The following is a 25,134-nucleotide window of genomic DNA, read 5'->3' on the forward strand; positions in this document are numbered from 1 at the left end:
TCTTGAATCACTCTATCTATTAAAAAAAAAACCGCATCAAAATCCGTTGCGTAGTTTCAAAGATTTAAGCGTACAAAGGGACATAGGGACGTAGGGACAGAAAAAGCGACTTTGTTTTATAATATGTAGTGATAGAGATAGAGATGTAACTCTATTAGATTTTTATCTATTTCATTTTTGTTGTCTTGAACATTTCTTATTTTAATTTTCGATAACTATGTATTATTGTAATTACGTGTTGATTGGGTTTAGTTTATCGACTATAGTATAGTTGGTTGGGTTATGAAGTTTTTCAGTTCATATGTTCAAAAATGGGAAACCATTACAGAAATCGGAGATGTTATCGTAACCGATATTTTCTTTGTTCAAAGATATTATATAAATATAGTCAATTGAGTAATGCGCAGTACCACTGTTTACTTACTGTTTCGGCAGCCTAGCATACTGCCACGAGACGCTCGAGTCTCAATTCGTATTATTTTTTGTACGATCACATAAAAGCGCGATCGTTCTTTTACACCCTGTTTACATTGTCAATTGAACAAAGTTCTTTGTCCAAATTTTTTTATATGATTAGTCCAAATTAGATGGCTTTAAATGGCAGTATAAGCAGTTTATATTCCAATCCAATAATTTAAATAAAGACAATCAAAATTTTTAATTTTATCCATATATATTATATCATGTATATATGAAATATATCAAGGTATACTAAGTTTAGTCCCAAATTTGCAACGCTTAAAAATATTGATGCTAAGAACAGTATTTTGGTATAGATGTTCATAAAATCACCTAATCTATTTCCGGTTGCCCGTCTGTCGCTACGATAACTCAAAAACGAAAAGAGATATCAAGCTGAAATTTTTATAGCGCGCTTAAGACGTAAAAGGGAGATCGACAGAGAATATATCGGTAAAGAGATCGAGTTCGTAAATGAGCAACATAGAACAATTGGGTCTTGCGTCCGTAGGCCTATTAATAACTATGTATTGAAGTGATATAAAATCAACAGCTAGTATTGAGCTTCATTTGATTGATCAAAAGGGTTACTTTCTTACGATTAATTTGGAAAAAAATGGAAAATTTCATTAGTTAAAAACTTGAAAAATATTTTCCTATAAAGAAAATTATAGCAAGCGGAACTCGTTTTTCCATAAAATACATTTAAAGTTATGAAATGAATGGCATTTGTGTGCTACTTCTTCTAAGAGGTATTTCCTACAAATCTTATATAATAAGATTTATAATATATTTATATTATAAGCATCGATATTTAGAAAACTATAGTATATATCGAACAATTTTACTCTTAATTTTCCAAAGTTCTAACCGAATCCACCCTGAAAATTTTAAACAGAAGTCTCAAATAATTTCATACTTAACGGCATTTCTTATCGAAGAACGTCCTTAAATCGACGTTCACGTATCTCTATCCTATAAACATACAGTTAGTTCTATTCAATTATTCTCAATAAGAAGCAGCTGTTAAAAATTCAATAAAGTAGAATTAAAGTAACCAGTATAAAAAACTAAATTTCTTTATTTTAATATATTTGAAGCTATAACCAAAAATTAACATAAACCATATAATATTATAATACATTAAATAAAATTAATAAATTACTCTCTATTTACGAAGTATATAAGTACATTCAAATTTGAGAAGTAAAAATTGAACTATTAAAACCTTCACCTAATTCTGATTTTATAGACTGCTGTTGGGGATGTGTAGTTGGGGATGTGGTTGACGATTGGATTAATAAAGATGTTGTTTTTAAATGTGATGGAATTTCATTTATCGATTGCTGTTGAGAATTTGTAATAGGTGATGTGGATGACGGTTGAATTAATAATGATGATGTTTTTAAATGTGGCGGAATTTCACTAATTATTGATTTTTTTTGTTGTGTTTCATTAAAAAAGTTTAACATGTGTGATACTGGCAATGGAAACATTGTATCAGCTCCCCCACTGCTTGCATCTGTTGAAATATTATTATTACGTCCAATTAAATTACTAAATGCAGGATTACGTCGAATTTCTGGTTTGATAGGTTGTGGTGCTGATTGATTTAATCGTGCCAGTGGTTTTTGTGATGCTGGGAGATCTACGCCGTGAACATTCTTTTTATGTTGTGTTAACATGTAGCCCATTAGAAAAGCATCGTTACATATATCACAATAATAACGTTCACCAGTATGACGACGTATATGTGCTTTTAGATCATTACTCTGAGCAAATGCTGCATCGCAATATGTACACGCATATGGCTTTTCACCCGTATGTGTACGCATATGTATTGTTAATTTATATGCTCTGTAACAAATAAATAATAAATTATCGGAATAAAGATTGATTCACATTATTAGCTTGGTGCAGAACCACCTTTCAGAAATATTTATAACTTCATACTATAGATAACTTGTTACTTGAGTATAGAATGACTACAATGCCAACTCAATGGTACCGGCCTCGTTTATTTTTTTACTAAAGTAACTATAATTAAACTGCACACTTGAACATATGCATGTTGTTTATAGTCAATTACATGAGATAGATTTTAGCAAATTTTTAATATTCTTTATTCTACTATCTGCAATATCTTCTATGGTTAATTGCTAGTTCATTATTTAAATAGTGATAATTATGGCTAACTCTGTTCTGCACCCAACAAATACATGCGGTTCGTTTTGTTCTTCATAAAATATCCATAAAAATATTTAATTAAATTTTGAAAATAGATATTATATGAATAAATATGACCAGATATGGCTCTATGACAATCGATGTCGTATTACTAATGCTGCTCTTGAATACATTTTGTAAGTCTATATACAGCATGTTCGAAAATTCTGGACCGGCCGATTTTTTGGGAAGAGAGGCTAGGTATCAAAAAATGACCTGTAGAAAAACTATTGAATTTTAAAAAACAAATTAAATGATAATGTTCCCTTTGGCCTTGAAATGTTCATATGAAAACTCTTATTATTCGCCCTAGATTTCCGAAAGGCGCTTAACTTAACGTACAAATATATATCCACGTGCCAAGTCAACATGGGATCAATTTAGAGTCAAATCACTAAACGTAACCTGTTTTACTCATTTAATTTTTTGTTTTTCGGCCATATCTTAAAAATAAAGATAAAAATTAGAGCATACGTAAACAATTTTTACGAGAATTAGGATTAAACGGAGTTCTAGGTTGGCTGTAAGAAACACTCTTACTGACACTGGATGGGTGAATGGGGATAAAGATTAGAAAATAGATTAAATAATGAAGAGATCTCAGAAATTATAACCGCTGTTTTAATATGATATTAAAAAATATTTCCCTGGTTTTACGCGGCAGACATTTAAGTTTTTATATAAAAGTAAATTTAATAACATTTACCTTCCAAAACCTTTTCCACAAATAATACATAGATGATTTTTTTCACCAGTATGACATTTTTCATGGGCTTTTAAATCCGTAGTCCTAGGAAAACCTGTTCAAAAAGTATCAACAATTACAAAAACTATTTAAGAAGTTTGAAACTTTTAATGAAAAAAATTACCTTTGTCACAAAATCGACATTTAAATGGTTTTTCGCCACGATGTCTTCGAATATGCACCAATAAATAATCACGCTTAGTAAAACGTTGTCCACATTCCGAGCATAAAAATCGTCGTGAACAATCATTAGCCACTTTTAAATGTTTTGCTAAATCATCTTTACTTTCAAATTCCTGATCACATCCCTTGCATCGGAATACTTTCGTTTTATTGCCATGTGCAAAAATATGTGTATCTCGATATTTTTCCGTTGTAAATAATTTATCACATATATGACACTTAAATTTTTTATCAGGTATCAGCTTTTCACCTAGAAAATATATTTTCCTTTAACTAAACAAAAAATTTTCGGCTCAAAAATTGCAATCTATTACAAGTGACATTTGCTGAGTGCTGAAATCCTTTCTTCAAGATTGGGCAACAAGTATTCTTACTAAAATACCGATTGGAAAGGTTGGAAAAGAATGGAACTATTCACTAAGCCACACATGGTGGATTTCGTTCACATACAAGCCGTGTGAATGGTACAAATTGCCTGCGGATTATGTTTGAGCAATCTTTATAGTTCAACAATTAAAGGAAAAGCAGAACAAAAGTTAAAAATCAGTGACATTTACATCATTTTTGTTGATTTTGCAAACATTCGATAGCATAATTCGATAAGCCATCAGTAGATCAAACGTTTCGTCGATTTACGTGCCTTTTTGTCATCAATAGATGTTAAGATTGGAATTGTTGGATTAAACCCTAACACCAAAAAATAAATAACTGAGGCCTGTCGCACATTGAAATTATCATTGCCGCACCATCATTATTGAATCAACTTAAAGTTTCAGGAAGAAATAAGAGTACGGTGGCGCAGTATAGTTAACGTCTTAGGCAGCCTACAAGGTGAAAAGGATTTTTGTATGAAAGGAATTTATTTATATCTTTTCTTACCAATGCCATGTTTAGCAGCACGATGTTTAACCAATAATTCTTCCTTTGAAAAATGTTTTTGACACTCTTCGCACGTGAAAGTATGTCTATCAATTTCATGTACTTTTAAATGACGTAGCATGTGATCACGTCGTGTAAATGTTTTTGCACATAAACGACATTTAAATGGTTTATAATTCTCATGACGACTATTCATATGCCGTTTTAGATGATCAGCTCGTGTAAATTTTTTATCACATTGTGTACAACTGAATATATTTTTATTTTCTTTACGATTATGTCGTTGTTTATGTACTTCAAGATTTACTAGTGATGAAAATCGTTTGTCACATTGATCGCACGGTAGGTCTAACGTTTCAAGCTTTATTTTTTCTGCTAATGTTGCGTATGTTTCTAAAAGGTCATTATTTTGTTGTTCATTGTTAGTGCTACTGTTCTGTTCATTTTCGATGCTATTTACATTTACTGGTTTTATATCTTCATCACCTTCGTCAATATTATCTTGAAATGAGGATTCTAAATAATTATCATCACCACCTTCGTCACTAGAACCTAGTCAATAAAACAAATTTATTTAGTATCATTAAGTTTTCTAAACGGTTATTCTAAACGACGCTATTTTGTTGATTATAAAAACGCAAATGTAACTGTTTCAAGGCACAATAATTTTTGATATAAATTCTTTATTGATAAAAAAGTTATAATCATCAGGTATGTGAACTGATTTTAACTTAATTGGTGAAACGATTAAAAATAAGTCCATGTATTAATTCTTTTAGTTTGTTCAAATTTACGGACTGGGTTGCAGATCGTGTTTAGTAAAACTGCTTACAGAATATGTATAATTATAAAAATGATCATGCTGACCCCAAATTTGATGAAGCAATCCAAAAAAGACTAGACGCAACTTTTGAGAGCCTTGAAGGAATTATAATCATGCCATACGGTAAGGAACTAAAACAACTTATAAGGTAATTTAGAATGGAGTATATGTATACCAAGTGTTTTAATCGAGAAGTATATTAAATTTCCGAAATGTTTTGAGTTCAGGAATGTATTACAACAAAGCGTACATTCATTTTTCTAATGACCGAGTACTTCCCCGATCCAAAAGTACTGAGTATATATGCCCTACTCTGTATGAACTAAGAAAATTGAATGTTATAATTCTTTGCGCTCTCGGGCTATCGTGTCCCATTTTTATGAAAAATGTAATATTTTTTTTTATAAAAGTGTGTTTCATATTTGGTGAATCTCATGTACAAATGAAAAAATTTAATAAAAAGACTACCTTGGCAATCCACAGTGTGACCCACCAATGGTTGAGCTATAAAGAGGAAATACATTTATAACAAATGTTTTTCAAATTTCATTTTATAAAGGTAGAACAGAAATAAAAATAAAATATACAAATTACCTGAAGAATGATCTGGATTACTACTATTTTGATTACAATTATTTCCTTCTAATATATTAACTTGTGGTTCTAATAAAATATGCTCTCGACTATTCTGATCATGTTGTTCTGACGACTGTGTTGTTGTTTCATCCGTACCAAAACAATCTTGAATTTCAATATAATTATCGATATTATCTAATGAATCTAAAACTAATGAACTTTCAGCGGATGGTTCATGTGATGTCATATGTACTTGTAAACTATCAGCTCGCATAAAACCACGATTACATATTGGACATATATTTGGTCGTTGGCCAATACATCGACTCTCATGCGAATATAAATTATCAGCTTTATTAAAACCACGCTTACATGTACGACACACATGCGGTTTAGTTTTTAAATGTATAACCATGTGTCGTTTTAAATGATCCATACGTGTTAATGTACTATTACATATTTTACAACGAAATCGTTTACTTGGGAAATGTTGACGCATATGTCGACTTAAGTTTGCTTCACATGCATACACTTTTGTACATATTTGACAGGTATGTGACGATGACGTTGTTTTAATATTTGGTTTTGTATCATTTTCAATTTTAGTAATGTAATCTTCTGTTTTTATTTCATTATTATCACGAACAGGGTATTCATTGAAATCTAAATCATCTGTTGATATTATTTCTTGTTTGATATCATTCTTTTTTATTAATAATCGAAAACTTGAATCAATTAATTCACATTGTTGTTTAAATGTGTATGCATTTATTAATTTACTAATACAGATTGAACATATTAATGTTGGCAGTCCATCTCCGTCTGTTACCTGATAATTAAACGATAGAAAATTCACGATTAGATTCAAAATTAAAACTGAACTAAATATTTTTGTGTTTAAAGTAGTTGTTTCACAGCACTGTAGTCAAAAATTCAATGATTTGAAAAATGACCGAATTAACTAAGGAGCTTGGCATGAATCAAGTCCAGGTTCGATTCCTGGTGCAAGTGTACTTTTTTTAATTCTCTTTAACTAAGATTGACTCGACAAGATAAATTTACGCTAGCTACGCTAGTCTGTATATAGTTTACGCCATTTGTATCATAATAAAAGCGTCAATTATAATCGAGAAACTTTGGCGGTAAATAAAAATTGTATACATGAGTATAATAAACAAACATAAATAATAAATAAAATGTAATTCTTTATCAAATACCATCAACATTCCTATTAGTAAGAGAGCTTGTGAACAATTTTAACTTTATTAAGGGTCGACTGGTGAAAACCCCATCTTTCTAGCATGTATGGGCGTATTTTTTCAATTTTCCGGAGAGTTGCAATGAAAAGTTGAAATTTTTCGCTTTTTCACGGAGGTTTCACGAAATTTCGCGTCGAATAAAAACCCCGCATCTTTCTAGCATGTCTAGAAGTGCCTTAGAATTTGTATTGTCAGTAAGTGAGTAAATCAGTCAGCTTCACTTTGCGAATTTGGAACAGTCTGGTTAACATTTAGACCCGACTAGCTTGGTCTAGCTTTTTGATAATTCCTTAAATACTTAACTACAGGATATAAAAATTTCAAAATGTCTCAAGAACATTTTTTCATGAAGAAATTTCTCTTTAAAAAAATTTAAGCGTTGGAAGGATGTCGCTACTTTTCAGCCAGACTAACTTATTTGGGCGTCCTTCAAGGACAACTCAAGATTTTCCTTAGTGCCTCAAGAATGTACTTCAAATTGTTCACCAGCTTTCCTACTATATAGCTAACTATTGACGTTTTTATGAAAAACGCACATTTTCATAATGCGAACTGATTTTAACAGATTTGATATACATAACCAGCTCACCTTTGAATGATTCTATCGACAAGTAGTTTTCGAAATATTCTGTATTTTCTGAAAATGTAGTAGCAATTTTAACGTACAAATTCTCAAACCTTATATCCATTTTGGAAACCTGAGTCTACTAATCTATTGAATCATCCACAGGTAGCCTTATGCATACTAAATTTGTTAAAATTAGTTCGCATTTTGGAAATGTGGGTTTTTAATTAAAACATAAACAGTTAGCTATAGGAAAGTTGATAGTATTTGAAAACAATTACATTTTACATCTGCTTTTGATTTAATATGCGGAGTGATCTTTTTAAAAAAATACAAATTTGATACTTTTCGTGTTTCCCGAACATCCTGCGCATTACGAAAATAATTTTAAAAAGTACAGCCAATATGCCTCCATCTATCCCAGAAACAAAATTTTCTTAAAATCAAGCAGTTTGTCCTTAATCTTTCTTGTCGAATAACGTGAATAACTCTGTATACTTTTAAAGATTTTTATGTGTCGCATTTCGATAAAGATAAAAGCGCCAATTTTTGAAAGTATAACATTATTATACTTATAGAATTAAAAAAAAATGCAATTTATTCAAATCCAACCTCTTGGTATGTAACTTTTTTCATGAAGTCCAAATAAAGTTCCGAAAACCTTTGCATATTTTTATCTATAAATTGTTTATGGATTAGACCAATAACCATTAGCTAGGAATCTGAAGTTCTGCTTAAAGTTATATGGAAAAATTCAAGCATGCAATCTTACGTATAAGCTTAAAATTAACCGATTTTTTAACATTCTAATATGTTTATGAAGATAACTAGTTGACCCGTGCGTGCGCGCGACCTCAATCAGGGCTCTCTTAGCACACTTTGACTCTCTAGTAAGTCTGGAAAGTCAGCACCCTTCAATTTCAGTCAGGTGAAATTTTCACTTAAAATGAATAAAGTGCCAATGATTGGCATTTTATTAAAACGAATATTTAAATTTAAAACTTTTCCAGTAGATACAATAAATAATTGGAAGACACTATACATGTATTTTGAAAATATTTATCCAAACACCTAAAGGTCGTATCCACAAATATTCGGTCACACGGACTGGCCCGTGAATTGCTCGAATGTCAAACATAATGATATAGAAAAATGTTCCAATGTTAATTTGTTGGTTCACATATTCGTAGCGAGATTGGGTCATCATATTTATAATCAAAAATTGTACAATTTGACGTCTGACACATGATCGACTCACAAATCAATCTGAATGAGAATAAGTATGTTTATTAGAGACCTTTACTCAATCAATAAAAATCATTAGACAAACATTTAATTAAAATGTTAAATAAATAAAAATTTGTGTTTACTTGAATTGAAGCACACGCCATTAACATATCAGCAAAACGAAACTTATTTTCTAGTATTTTAGAATTTTCGAAAATATATTGCATATCACTCGATTCATTTTTACAAGTCCTACATAATTTTTGAATTTTAACATCATCACTATCCATTTTTTTAAATATTGCACAGTATAAAACGTTTTTATGTATGAATTAACTTTTTTTTTTCTGAAGTATTCACGAATACCAATGACGACTCAAAATTAGTGATGGGCTAATTAAGATTCAATCTGTAATATATTTCATAAACTGTCATATTTTAATTATTTCTATTCGTATTTAACAACCAAACAATGAAAATTGCGATTATTTTTGTAATAATATTTTTCATATTTATAAACCATTTAATAAATTACACAGATTAAAGTAAAAACATATACACCATTTACTAATGTTTCAAAAAAAAAATTTTTAATAATCGCTCATCACTAATTCAAACGTAAATATTTCCGTATTCATTTTCTTTAAAATAATCACGAATCCCTTCACAAATATTATTATTAGGTCGTATATAGGGTGGAGTTTTTAATATATAAAATTTGTGACATAAAAACTGAAAAGTGTGACAATTAAAAATAAAAAAATTTCAACTTTTCGTTGTTGAATTTTAAATTCAGTATGGTGACGTCATCGTTGACGTTACCGTAAGTTATGACGTCAATGTAATGAAATGTCAAAGCATTTTGAATAACATACTAACAATTAACAACTGACCACTTTGGTCATGGCGTCTGGGGTTAAAATTCTAACTATAATAAAATTTTATAGGATTCTGTCAATACTATATATTTGGTCAATACGCCACCCAGCTGATATGTACGCCATATTGCTGGATACTAACACTGCATAAGAAGTCGAAGCGAATTATATAAATGTCGTACAGAAAAACAGCTTCGAATACTTATGCAGAGTATCTAGCAACGTCATATATATTTGCTGGTGCAGAGCCGAGACACCAAGGGGTGTGACATTCATATTCTCATCTGTACCACGTAAAACTGACCTCATGGTGCTTAAATTTACTTTTACATATTATAGAAGCATCTTTTTCAACATGATTCCCGGTGGGTCATTTCCCACGAAAAATTTTAGCATGAGCTTGTAGTCTCAGCTGTGTCTCAGCCTCGTAATGACTAAATAACATTCGAAAATTACAGTCCATAAAGATAAAAAAATAAAACTCTAAGAAAGAAGACCAATAGTTGTGAGTGTAGATTATTCTACAGAAAACTAAGTATATCCATTAAAATAGTGAGTAATGACGTCATAACAATGTAATATCAAAGCGTTTGGGAAAATTAGGACCGCATAGTAACAATACTGGCTATAATCCAGGACCTAAGTTAAATATAAGGTGTCTGAATACTCCAGCCACGTAATTATTACATTCGAAAATTACAAGTTATATCCATTACGATAAATACTCTTATGTCTTAGTCGCACCTACTTATGGAATAAAGTATTAGAATTAGAATTAGTCTTCCAGCAAGAAGACTAATAATTCCATAAGAAGGTGTGGCTTATTTTAGTATATAGTATAGTATATCCATTAAAATAGAATGTAGAAGGTAGTGTATAGCCGTGGATAGCCTCCATAAACATACCGTTAATTCATTTATACTTTTTTGTGGGGCGGGATTTATTTAACTCTTTTTGCATAGCTCAGTAGTTACAGTCTTTTAACAAAACTATTTGTATTACTACATAACCATTTACTGCATTTATAGCATTTCAAATGTCAAGCGTGACCTTATTATGGACAACAAAGACGTATTTGGTTATTATTTGACAATTAATTTAAATACCATTTGTCGTGTATGTTTAGGAAAACCAAATATTCCAGAAAAACTAACACCCATTTTTGATTCAACAAAATTTTCTAGTGTTTCAAATTTAATAATGGCGTGTGCCTCTGTTCAGGTATGATACTATAGGAAAAAAATAATAAATTTTATAAATAATTGAAGTTTTTTTTTTTTTTTTTTTTAATAGATAATTGAAGATGATGGTCTACCTAGTCATTTATGCGATGACTGTTTAACACAATTACAAATCGCATTTCAATTTAAAACAAAATGTGAACAGTCTGATGTACGTTTACGTGAATATTTATGTTTATCGACAAATGCAATTATTGAAAAACAAGAAAGTGATGAGCAATTTTACGATATCACAAATACCGTGTCAAAATGTACTACAAATGATGAAAATGTTTTTAATATCATCACAACTTCCATAGCAACACCTACGACAAATGTAAACACTGATAATGTAATCGATACTACATCGTTATTAATTAATTCCACTAATATTGAAAAGACTAGCAGTGAATCTCAATCTACTGTAAATTACGTATTCAAACCAAATTTTGTTATTAATATACCAGAAGATGTTATAACTAAATCAATAATAATTCCAAATTTCCCCACCGAAAACGAGAAAATTAAGGCTGATGAATTACTTGAACGACAACATATAGAGGAATCAACCAAAATTAGCGTTGAAGATGATTTAACAAACGAATTTATTATTTTACATAAAAAACATAAAACGAACGATTATGGGAAAGAAAATAAAATTGTAGATGATAATAAAAAATCGGAAATAAAAGAAATAAAATATATAACAAACCGGCAACATAAATTCGATAAACGTAATAGAAAACGTACTATTTGTAAAATAAACTCATCGTACATTCCAAAACTACCTAAAAAACATCAATGCGATACCTGTGGCAAAGTTTTTAAAGCAAAACAAGGTTTAATACAACATCTTCGTATCCACAGTGGGGAAAGACCATATGTATGCCATTTATGTAATAAACGATTTATTAATGGTGGACATTTGCATACACATATGCGAACACATACCGGTGAAAAGAAACATAAATGTTCGGAATGTGTAAAAGCATTTGCTACAGCTCAACAATTACAAAAACATATAATAGCAATACATACAATGGATCGGCCATATCAATGTAGTTATTGTCCGAAACGTTGTGCGAGTTCGTCAAATTTAACAACACATATACGGATTCATACCGGTGAAAAAAATTACCATTGTGATCGATGTCCGAAAGCGTTCTCAACCAAAGGGCAACTATTACAACATATCTTAATACATACAGGACAAAAACCATTTTTATGTGAATTTTGTCAAAAAAGATTTACGCAACGAGCACATTTAACACGTCACATGAAAATGCATCGAAATTCATAATTACATTCAATAAAACAATATTTTCGAAAACATATAGAATGGGTTAAGAGAAACGAAGTAAAATAATTTATTTTTAACCAGTAATTAACATCGAATATGCCTTCAGTCATATAGAAGAAAAGGAAAAAGTCATTAATATTGAGATAAAAATCAAAACCAGGATTTGATTAATAAGTTTTCTTTTTTCCCTTGGATCCATAAACAATTCAGTCAACTAGTCATTGACACTATATATAAAATCTGCCCAATATGCAAACTGTACTGTGTGTGCGCTATCGAATTGATGAAAACGGCAGAAACATTGATCTGAGTCTTTCAGCCGAAACTTCAAGTTATGGAAACAATGGATTTTAAGTTTTGATTTAGAGAAATTTTTACGAGTTCTTAATACAAACCGGCAGCATTTACGGCTTCTTAATATAATTTGAAAACGAACTAAGTTAAATAATAACATCGTTTTACTTCTAATGTACAGAAAATTTTTCTAAATTTTTTTTTACTCTTGACTTACACTATTTATTTAAAAATATGTATTTATAAGCTCGGAGATATGATCAAAAGTTGCCTTCAAATTTAATTAGATTTTAATTCTTGAATTTTACTTACAATTAGTCTGTCTCTGATTTAAAACATAAATCTGAAATCCCAAAATAAAAGATTATTAAATTTAATTTATATTTAAAATATAAGAAAGGTATTTATAATTATTTATTTTGTAATGATTGCTACCTGAAAGCTAAAACAGACTAATGCGACAAAAAGTTGCCAAACATTTTACCTTTTACCAAAACAACATTTTGTTTTGTTAACCAATATTTGTTTGATCGGTTCACATTGGTTTTTATTGAAAGCACGTAAAAAAACATTGGAAACAACATTTTTGCTGCACCACCGTGTTTTGGGTCTTATGCGCTCTATAATATATTATAAAATAAAAATACTTATGAATCGAAAAAACAAGATGCTTTCAATTAAAAACACACGTAAATCTTGGAAAAAAATAGTTAGGTAAACAAAGTAATGGAGTGGAATTTATCCCAACTCAAATAAATGGTATAGACTCCGCTAAGAGAAGGATGAAAATTGTCCCTCATAACCTGTGTGTATGTGAAACCTCTGTTTATAATAGAAAATATCATTGTTGTAAACCTTCGAAATCTGTTGTCTCATCTTAAAACAAATTGATATTAACAAAGAAACGTACGTAAACTCTAAAAATAAGTAAACGTATTATACATATTCTAACTAAATCTAATTATATTATCTAAGATTCTAAGACATAGTCTTTGCCACATAATAGATAATTATTTGTATGAGATTAATTCGCTACGCATAGGGTAACGTCAAATTACTTTCTCATATCATTGATAAGTTCTTTTAATTTACTAAATGTTAAAAATTAATGTGATATTTGTATATAAAAAAACTAAACTAAACTTTTTTACTATAATATATTGTATTTTTAATGTTTCAACCTTGCCTTTTAATTATGATAAAAATTTTTAAAGGTAAAAAATCAGATAGATAAAATATTTGGAATCTGATCTGTACTATTTTTAAATATTAGAAAAATCACTCATGAGGTCAAGCAGTCAATATGGAAGCCATAAGCAAGCTTAAATCTTAATAAAATAAAGTTCAAGAACTAAAATCCCGATAACTACAAGATCACGCTCTAAAAACTATGAAACAAAAAAATATTATCATCTGAAATTGTTATGGTAAGTAAAATCATCATTCCAGTCGGGCGACCTCTTTGATTTAAGTTTTTCTACAGGACGGTTTCCCGATTATAATCAGAATTTTACTTATCATAACAATTTCACATGATAATATTTTCTTCGTAAACCCGATCATCTTAGTCAAAAAAGTGACCAACCTCAAAATCTAACGGAATTAGCTGAATTTTTGTGCAAACCTTTAATTGATGATAAAAATGTTGTCTCAAAAGATATATATTCTCACGCTCTCACGCGTGCGCGTCCTTAGATATTCAAGTCCAAAGATAGCGAAAATCTATTTTTTGAAATAGAGGGCGCATCAGGTTAGGCGCTCAGCTTACCGTACTTAAGTGCTGGGTCAATATTTATAAATATAAGGTATTAAATAATGTCTATTATACGGTTTATAGCTGAGATACTGTTTGTCTGAAAGCTTTTTTTGTACATTGGATCGTTTTTGAAATAAACGGCGCAGAATATGGAGCGCAAAGATCTGATGTCAGAACATGATGTATCACATCAAACTCTACAAATTTTGTTGAAGTTATTTTTTGATTGATTAACTACAAAACGAGATATTTGGGTGTATAGATTAAAATGAACCACCCTGTATATTTTTTAACTTTCAAATAAAGTGCTCTCAAATTGTTATGTATTAACTTAATATGTATTAAGCTAATGAAGAATTATTAGCGTAAAAGAGTGTAAGTTCATTTAAAGCAAAATTCAGCTTTTTTAACTTCCCACTATAGGAAGTTATTGTAATGGGTCCGATTTTGGAAATAGAAATTTTCAACATATCTTTACGTTTCATGGTTAGGACAAGGCATTAACACCAATTTGGAGAAGAAGTATGTGTGTATGTACGTGCGCATACTCTGCGTCACGGATTACATAATTAAAACATATACTATATGTAATCCGTGCATTTTTTGTGATACTGAGATACATCATATTCACTATAACAGGAATGGCGGATCAATAACACGCAAATCAATCACAAAGTTCACTATGAAGTATTATAATACGAACGAGCGCGCGCTCGTTTGTTATTATAGTTACATCATAGGGCTTTTCATTTTAAAATCATGATTCACATTTGTTTCGTACTAAATGATTTATAACCAATGTGATAAAATGAATAACAAATATCTTCTATCTTAGTCCTACTTATTGCTGTCAGTACGAAAAAATAAACTCTGCACTTGCGCATATGACATGATGAAAAGGTCTACTACAATTGCTAATGACACATAGTTTGGCTGTATTTTAAGGTTGATTTATGTTATATTTACGATTTTTTACGGCGCTGAGATCTTGAAAATATATTCGAAATGACATGTGTTCCTAGACACTGTACTCTGTACATAGATTGTGTCATTTAATAGACCGACCTGTAATTAAAATCTTGAGATTTCTATTCGTAAATTTTTTGGAGAAAAACAGTCTTATAACAAAACTTTGAATAATAAAACTTAAATAACAATTATGAAAAATAATATTTTTATTTACAAATAAAATTTTAACTTTTTAATTAATTATTTAAATTCAAATTTATAATTTATTATTTATAAAACGTGTTGACGTTGATACTCCAGGTGAATTCTCATTTTGAAACAAAAAATCTACGTACTTACAAGTTTTATGGTGAATAGGCTATTTTAAGATGTAAATTAAGCGTTAATCACGAAACGTACATTATTTATCTACGCATTTCCGAGATATTTGAGTTCATAGATATTTTTAGTTATAAATTCTTAAATAATTATTAAAATATGTTTGGATTTTGTAGTTAAAATCAAAGCCATATGAAACCGTATTGTATCAAAATAAAAACAAAACGTTTAATTTACACCTTAGACTACAAATCCATTCCATTACCAAACTTATTTTAGTACGTATGTTTCTTTTTTCAAGTATAAGCATTTTACAATTCTCTTGGATTATGGTCATACATTCGACTATTTTACTAATTAGTACCAAAAATATGTTTTCATTTTTATGTTTGGGACTTATAACGGACACATCATTCTGTTTGCTATTAATTATCCAAATAATTATTAGTATGTGTGGCTTGCCATTTTATGACATGTCATATATTAATGAAGGCTGTGTCTATTGCATTTTATCTTAACAACATAATTTGTACAAATATTTATTTCGATTAATAAATTCATATTCTGAAGTCATTTTTATTATTTCGGGGTTTTAGGGTTGATTTTCTGGAGAAAATACTTCCAGCATATAACCAACAGTTATAGACTCCTATACTCGGATTGAATTTATTTAACATTATTTTAAAATTGCTAAAAAAATCTGTAGCATTAAATAGAAATCATTAATAAAACATTTAATTTAAATAAATAAAATCTTTTTCTTCTATAAAATTTTAAAACCTTCGTTAAAATTCTACTTTTAAATAATATAAGTTTATCAAAGAAAACCTTAAACCGTATTTAGATGTTTATCTAAATGAGGCTAATTCTAGACAATCTAGAAAATTGACGGCTATTAAGTAAAATAGGGTTTTTCATTAAGAAGTTTCTTTGGGTTGACTTTAGCTAAACTCTTGAAGAATCTGTAGTTTGTGATAAAATCTTTCGAACAAATTTATTAATTTATGATAAAATTGTTCAAAACATCAAATCATAAGGTCAATTCAAATGAAACTTCTTAATGGAAAGCGCTATAGATTACAAAAGTTGAATTTGCAATAAAAGAAAAAATGCATAGGCTAGTAATTACAATGTTTGACTAGATGAGCTACAAGTCTCCCAGATGCCTATAAGAATAACGGTCTACTCTAATAATCGTGAACATTACAGCTCAGTTACATTAACAAATTTTAGCCTCAAAAAGTGAGCATCAAATTAATTTGAAATAAAATAATAGATACAGTACGCCAGGGACGTGTTAAAAAACATAACTCCAGCTGGTTTATGTCACAGTATTCTATATTATAGCTTATAGTTTATAAGCTCAATTTATCTAATAAACACTGGACTTGACCGGTAAGATTATCTAAAATGATATATATCGTTGAATCGATAACATTATTTGAATATTTTTTAAACAAAAACTTGCATTTTTTTAAATAATAAAACATTATTATACGTTAAAAAAATCAACTAATATCTTATTCGTTTATAACGTAAATACTACATTTCTTGACGAAAAAAAATAAATAAAAATCGAGTTCACAGATGATATCAAAAAACGAAAAAGCAATATACCGACATGTCAAAATTACTTTCTATATTTCAATAAATAGACTTAATTTTTTTTTTAAGAACTTAAATTCGTAAATAGTTGTTGCCCTGAGAGAATATATTCTTGGAATGTTATCTAAAGCTCTAAATATTTATCACACTATTTTTCGAAAGACAAAATTTTTAATTTATTTATATTCATCTTGCCAAATACTCAGTTAAAACTTAAAAGTATTGATCATTTCTCTTATTCGACTCATGATTTCCATAACATAACAAACTTGATTTTAATTGTACTTTTTAACAAATTAGAGTAATTTTTAAAATACAAATTCATATCTTACAAAAAAAAAAAAAACATAATTTATGTTATGTTTACCAAAAACCTCCTAAGAAAATGTCTAAATGTGTCTGGGAATGTTTGGGAGAAGCTTTGACTAGTCAAAATTATAAGTAAGTGCGGGAATCCTTAATTTATTTATGGTAAATTGAAAATTTTTGAATTTTTATTATAAATTTAAAAAATGAAGTAAATATTTTGTTTGAGGGCATAAATCGATCCGCCAATGAGTCTTTTGTTACCATACAGTTGATTGCATTTATCGTGCAAACATGTTTAGAAGTGCTCATGAATTACCTTAGATCATTGAATTACTGACCAAGATACTTTTTATCGATAATAAATGAATCAAGTTATGAAAAATATGTAAATAGTTTAAATTGATTCATAAAATTAAAAAATTTATTACTTATGGGAGAACAAATTCCGTTTCTTCTCTTTTAAATATTGTTTCATTTTTAAACGTAATATCGATTTCTTCTTTTTTATATGGTTGAATTCGTTCACTTTGACACTCAACTCCATGAACATTTTTCTTATGCTGTTTTAATAAATATCCCATTAAAAATGCATCGTTACACAAATCACAATGATAACGTTCACCAGTATGCCGTCGAATATGTGCTTTTAAATCATTACTTTGTGCAAAGGCAGCCTCACAGTATGTACATTGATATGGTTTTTCTCCAGTATGTGTGCGCATATGTAATGTTAAATTATATGCCCTAAAAATTAGGTACCTAATATTAAAAAAAATTTTGAAAAAAAATTAATTTTTTTAAATCGATTTTTGTTAAATATATTCGGTTTCCGAAAAAATCTTACCAGCAAAATTTTTTAATTACATGTTCTTTAATCTATTTCTAATTTAGTGAAATTTTAAAAATTTGATTTAATTTAAACGTGATATATTGAGTTGCATAATATTTTTTTTAGTTCCTACGTGTCAAATTTAGTCTTTTACGGTGATAAAATAATTTAAACAATTGAATGAGCTACTTGTTGAAATATTCTGTATAGACAATGTTGAAAATCAGTACTTGCATTATTTTTAAATTGAAAAAATTGAAAAAACTAACACATTTATGTTTTGCTTAGCACTCAGAACGCCGTCGTTTGTTCTAGTTTTCGAAAATTTATCGAAGTATTAACTAGAAAACTTTTTTCGTTTTTTATAAGGCTCACTAGCCGAAGCTACCTTCAAATTTTCATCTTTCTATTTTTTCTAGTTTTGGAGAAAATGGACACCAAAGTTTTGTCCTAATTTGCTCCGTCGTTAGAAAATAATGATAATTACAAAAAAATGTTTCAAATAAAAGTTGTTTATTTTTTTAAAAGGGCCCTTTTTTTATATTTAAACTTTTGTTTTATCCCTAATGGTTTACAAGATGGGTTCGTCAAGACCCGTCTCTATTCGTTTTTGAGTAATCGTGATGACGGGCGGACGGATAGTCGGAATTGGTCTAATTAGATGATTTTATGAAAATCTACACACAAATTTTGTGTAAAATTAGAATATTTTGATATATATTTCATATAAAACGTGTTCTGTTATTAACTGCAGAAACCGTAAACAAACAAACTATGTGACAATGGGTGTGGTTTGTTTGTTTACGTCCAATGATAAATTGTTTACTGATAAGTATTATTATTTTCTCAGAATAATAAAATAAAAATATTAAAAGTGGGACAGTTTAATAATTTTATATATTTTTGATTCTCTAATTCTGAGAAAATAATAATACTTATCAGTAAACAATTTATCATTGGACGTAAACAAACAAACCACACCCATTGTCACATAGTTTGTTTGTTTACGTACAATAATTTAATGTTTTTGCAAAATAATATAATCCAATTAAATCATGTTATAATTTTTAAAAATCCCTACTTCAGTTGAATATTATTAAATGAAATTTACTAATATCTTCTGATTATCATTGGCTGCTGGTTATCGAATGATAGTCAATCAATAAACAAATTTATCAATTTTTCTCATACCTGTAGCTCCCAAATTAGGGCTCAGATCCAAATTTGGAAAAGAGTTTTTTTGTTGCTCTTGATGAGCTTTTTTTGGAAAGTTAGGTTTCTGCAGTTAATAACAGAACACGTTGTATACAGTGTATTAAAATTGAAAAATGGTCTGATTTGCGAAAGAGAATCTGACGATCAAATTTTTTATATAGTACGTTTGTATTTTCACACATGTTTGTAAGTCACATTTAAAAGTTTTCAAAAAAAGTGATATAAAAAAATTTTCTAAGCAAAAAAAAAAAAAAAACGCGTTAGTCGTGATTTATTCAAAAAAATTTAATGCAAATAATGGTGATAATTAAATATTAATTCATCAGATAATACCCCTCCTCTCTCGAATCAACTTTCAGACTAAATAAAATATTAAAAATTATACGTACCTCCCAAATCCTTTACCGCAAATAATACATAAATGATTTTTTTCACCAGTATGAAACTTTTCATGGCGTGTAACATCCGTTGAACGAGGGAAGCCTTTATTGCAAAATCGACATTTATAGGGTTTTTCACCACGATGACGACGCATATGTACAACAAGATAATTTTTTTTCATAAAACGTTGCCCACACTCCGAACATAAATATTTTTTTGAACATTGTATATTCTGTTTTTCATGTTCCTGTAAATCATTTTTACATTCAAATTTTTGAAAGCATGCTTTACAAGAAATTTCCTTCTCTTTTGGTGCATCATTATGCGCTTTAACATGTGTATCACGATATTTTTCCGTTGTAAAGCATTTATTACATACATCGCATTGAAATTTTTTCTCAATTGATTTTTTTTCACCAATTGCATGCCGTACAGCTTTATGTTGTTGCAATTGATCATTACGATTAAAATCTTTGCTACAAATATCACATTTAAATTGTTTCGTTGTGTTATGTAATTTAATATGACGTAACATATGATCACGACGTGTGAATTTTTTTGGACAATAATTACAACAGAATGGTTTTACTTCACCATGTCCTAACATGTGTCGTTTTAAATGACTTGAACGTTTAAATTTTTTATCACATAACTTACAAGAATATATTACTAATTCTGACGACGCTGTGTTAATTTTTGTTTTACTTAGCCGTCTTTTATGTTTCGTTCGATGACTTTTTTTAAGATCATCATAATCATTAACTTCATCATCGATACCACTTTGGTCTGACATTTTTGTATCAGAGACACTTTTCGACTCTTGTATATCGACTTGTGGTTCAATAAAATCATGTATGTCATCATTTTCTAAATTTTGTACTAGAATATATCGTTCAATATTATCTAATGAATCTAACATAGGCTTAACATCAACCGTAGGATCATGATTACCCATATGTGCTTCTAAACCATCAGGACGATTAAAACCACGATTACAAATCTCACAAACATATGTACGATCGCCCTTACATCGTTTTAAATGATTTATTAAATTATCCGGATGATTAAAACCGCGATTACATATTTTACAAACATGCGGTTTAATTTTTAAATGTATAATCATATGCCGTTTTAAATGCTCTAATCGTGTTAAACGTTTATCACATATTTTACAAATATAAATCTTAGGCGGATTATGGATGCGCATATGTCGTTCTAAATGACTGGGAAATTCAAATTTTTTCAAACATATTTTACACGTTAAAGAATCGTTCGTTACATGCTCGATTTGTTGATGTAATTGTAATTCGTGTTTTGTGGGAAATGTTTGAGGGCAGTTTGTACAACAATGTGATTGAAATTCTTTTTCATAAATGTAATCATGTTCGTTTGATATGAATTCGTTGTTATCGTTGTTCAAAAAATTTGTACCCGATAATAGATCATTTTGTTTTTCATCAATGGGTTCTTCTGTTAATTGATTGTTAATCCAATCACGTAGCGATATGTCTGTTTTTTCACATTGTTCTTTAAAATTATATGCGTTGTTTAATTGATTTACACAATCGAGGCACATTGACGATGGTAAACCATCACCCATTTCCACCTAGAAAATATTTTAAACCACAATTAGTTTGACTAAGCGTATTTCATTCCTTTGCTTATAAAAACATATTCTAATTTATTTTTCAAGACATTTAAAAAACTTCCCTTAAATTTCTTAATTCTGATTATTCAAATAAAGCGTTTTTTCTTTTGCAAAAAAATTCTGTTGTTCCGGCAAAAATTTAATGAGGCAATTTTCGGCACTGCTAGACGTGAAATTTACTCAATGTGGCTATATTTAATAAGGTCAGTTATATCACTTTCACTAAATTGACAATACTTGCTAAATGAAACTTGCTTGTAGAAAAGTGCGAAATACGAAGCTACTTCTATTCTGCTTTCTAATATGTCAAGTAACTTATCTATATTCGACTTGAACAGGACCACGTTACGATATTCAATAATATTACACATCCATGAAGCAAAATAATGTCTCAGATCTCATATTGATTGTTGCCCGAGGCGAAGCCGAGGGTCCCGGCGGAAGTGGAATGTGGCAACTTCGTTCAGCACAGCGGAAAGAAATTCGACACTTTCTGCCCAGAGATAATAATATAATACGCAGGTAGGTATTTTGATCTTTAATGTAGTCATTATCAGGCGTTGACTACCGGATAATTACCAAACAGGATGATACGTTATTAAGTGTTAATTGTGTAAATCTTTCACTAAAAATCTAAAATCTTTCTAAGGGATTTAAAAAATTAATACTAACAATTTATTCTTCTTCTCGGATACAAATGCCCCGAAAAAAATATAATATCCAAGGTTGACGCGGTAGACGAAATACTCCAACGAAAAATTCTTATTTATTCGTTTAAATCTACTCAAGTTCAATAATTTTTACAAAAAAATAGAGGTATTAGAAGAGAATATTTTGACTTCCAAGCTTATTTTTTATAGCCTTGAAAATTATCATGAAATTTTCTTGATTAAAAACAAAAAGCCACTTGAAACACTGAATTAAAACATGTATTTTTTTCAAACTTTTACAAAAAAAATTAAAAAGTAAAAATTAAACAAAATTAAAAATTACCTGAATGGAGGTGCATGCCATTAACATTTCAGCTAGCACTAATGGTAAACCTTCAAGTTTTACATAAACTGATTGTAAATGTTCTGATTCAGATTTACATGATCGACAAATATTATCTAAATTAAACTTTTGTATTGTAGTCATTTTAATTATTTTCAATATATTTACATGCTATTTTCTAAATGCAATGTCAAATAGTCATAGCTGTAATTAGTTGACACAGCAAATACAGAATACTGAGTGATTACATTACACTGATTAAAAAGTTTGTGGGCACAAAAAACACAATATTTAATAAGGTCTGTCAAACAAAGCAAAACTTTCATTAAAGTTGAATGCAGACATCGAAAACAAAATATGCCTGATTCGACTATTTTAATTAAATTCACCTGTGTAATTATTTTACCATGCGATAACTGGGAGCGTAAATTAGAATTATGTTAATCAGGCTGCATATCCAATAACACTAACTTAGTTTATCAAATAGAGGTACTCTACCTCTCGGGATTTTATCAAGAATATCCGATATATGATTTTCGTACCCGGTCTCCGCTCGAAGGTATGAAAGTTATTAGTGGCCAAGGGAATGGAATAACATCATTTAACAAAAAAATTATAAATTCAAAAATTTTTTGAAACCGAACACTCCGTTTTAAATTTAGAGGATGGTGGCAGCTCTAAAAAAACCAAGCCGAGAACCTATTTTTAACCGATTTGTTATGTCAAAACTTACCTATTATTCATCTTACATTGTTGTATTAATGCTGAGCACTTTGTATTAGGATTGGCTGAACCCTATATTTGGTGGCAAAGGCAGTAGTTAAAAACAATCACTTTTGATTTAATTCCTGTAGCCATAACTGTAAATGATATGAGCTGCCTACTCACGAACGATATAAGAGAATTCTGGCTACCCACGAACGACATAAGAGAATTAAATATAACGTATTTATTGGACTGCTCCAATAGATACAAGGCAGTCACAATGTCCAAATTAAGCTGATCAACACGGTGAAAGTGTAGCCTACCAAGGACTTAGTATAAAAAAAAACTTTTAACAAAAAGAAAACCGACTTCAAAAGAAAAATTTTTCCAAAACAAATTAAAATGCACTAAAAAGTAAAAAAATAACGATAATAGAATGTAGTTAAAATTATTGTTATTTTTGGAATCGGTGTCAGCCAAAGAAACAACTCTGACCGAACAGTTTGCAACATTAGCTTGGCTGACATCGACTCCAAAAATAACAATAATTTTAACTACATTATATTATCGTTATTTTTTTACTTTTTAGTGCATATTAATTTGTTTTGGAAAAATTTTTCTTTTGAAGTCGGTTTTCTTTTTGTTAAAAGTTTTTTTAATTTTGTGATTTTTAGTGAACCTAAAGTGCACTAACTAATTTATCACTAAAAAAAGAATCATCGAAATCGGTTGGCGTGATATTCATCCTCTTGTCGTATATACTTAATGCAAATTTAAGACTTTTATGATTTTCTCATGGATACCGTTATCAGAACTCGACCAAAATGAAATGGGACCACACGGGAAGCACTAGCTTTCAAATAGATAAAGAATTATCAAAATCGGTTCACCCAGTTAAAAGTTCTGAGGTAACAAACATAAAAAAAAAAACAGTCGAATTGATAACCTCCTCCTGTTTTATTTGAAGTCGGTTAAAAACCGGGGCCAACATACTAGGATATTGACTTCACATTTTTACTATAGATACACAGTTATGTAAAATGAGAAAAAATCTTTTGGCTTGAGTATTGTTGGATCGAAATAGATCTCGCTATGTGGACCAATAGCACTCCCGCCTATTACGAATACAAATTTCAAATCTAAATTTTTTCATCAAATATATATTTTTCAAAAAAAATTATATTTACATTTTTATTTCTTTTCAAATTTTTTATAATTTAAATAATATCTTACAAAATTATAAAACTGTTTTTAAGTGTATAATAATTGTTTATATACATACTACACATTTTATTTAAAAAATACAAATATAATATTATTTAAAAATAAAGAAAATAATTAAATTCTAAGTTAGTTTTTGGTTTTCTTCTCTAAACAAAATTTCCATATCGAAAACATTTAGTTAATAATATTGATTCGAATGTTCTAATTAATGGTAGTACCATGGTAGTACCTGTATATTAGTCCGCAAAGCTACACTACCGTTGAGACTTTGTGTATGTGTTCTACATACTCTTGAGTTCAGCGTCTTATATAACCAAATTTTCGATACCGAGATGTTTTTTAAAGGGAATCGGAAAACTTTTGATTGTACCCCTAAACTTCAAAATGAAAGATTGTTATTAATCCAATTTTTTGTTATTCTAATAGAAAGATAATCGTAAAACAAATGATTTTCTCCGATCCTCAATAAAACGGAGTGTCTATGTACCGTCATCTTAAAAATCGAAATTTCTTTAGTATCGGTTAACGAATATCCTGTTATATTGACG

At 29.3% G+C, this 25,134-nt stretch overlaps 2 protein-coding genes across 2 annotated transcripts; one reads left to right on the forward strand and one right to left on the reverse strand.

The window, feature by feature from the left end:
- Window positions 1-1,591: 1,591 nt before the first annotated feature.
- Window positions 1,592-22,847, reverse strand: LOC123305664 (zinc finger protein Xfin-like). Its single transcript, XM_044887448.1, has 10 exons — window positions 22,658-22,847; window positions 20,025-21,622; window positions 18,032-18,335; window positions 9,086-9,238; window positions 5,910-6,720; window positions 5,784-5,819; window positions 4,493-5,044; window positions 3,555-3,863; window positions 3,392-3,485; window positions 1,592-2,316 (listed from the first exon to the last, which is right to left on the reverse strand). Exons 1-10 carry the CDS (start codon window positions 22,799-22,801, stop codon window positions 1,653-1,655), a joined length of 4,665 nt encoding a protein of 1,554 aa, XP_044743383.1. The 5' UTR covers window positions 22,802-22,847; the 3' UTR covers window positions 1,592-1,652.
- On the forward strand, window positions 10,827-12,899 carry LOC123305762 (zinc finger protein 41-like). Its single transcript, XM_044887578.1, has 2 exons — window positions 10,827-11,041; window positions 11,114-12,899. Exons 1-2 carry the CDS (start codon window positions 10,877-10,879, stop codon window positions 12,338-12,340), a joined length of 1,392 nt encoding a protein of 463 aa, XP_044743513.1. The 5' UTR covers window positions 10,827-10,876; the 3' UTR covers window positions 12,341-12,899.
- Window positions 22,848-25,134: the final 2,287 nt, after the last annotated feature.

This window comes from Chrysoperla carnea, chromosome 1, assembly GCF_905475395.1.
Source record: "Chrysoperla carnea chromosome 1, inChrCarn1.1, whole genome shotgun sequence".
Lineage (NCBI taxonomy): Eukaryota > Metazoa > Arthropoda > Insecta > Neuroptera > Chrysopidae > Chrysoperla > Chrysoperla carnea.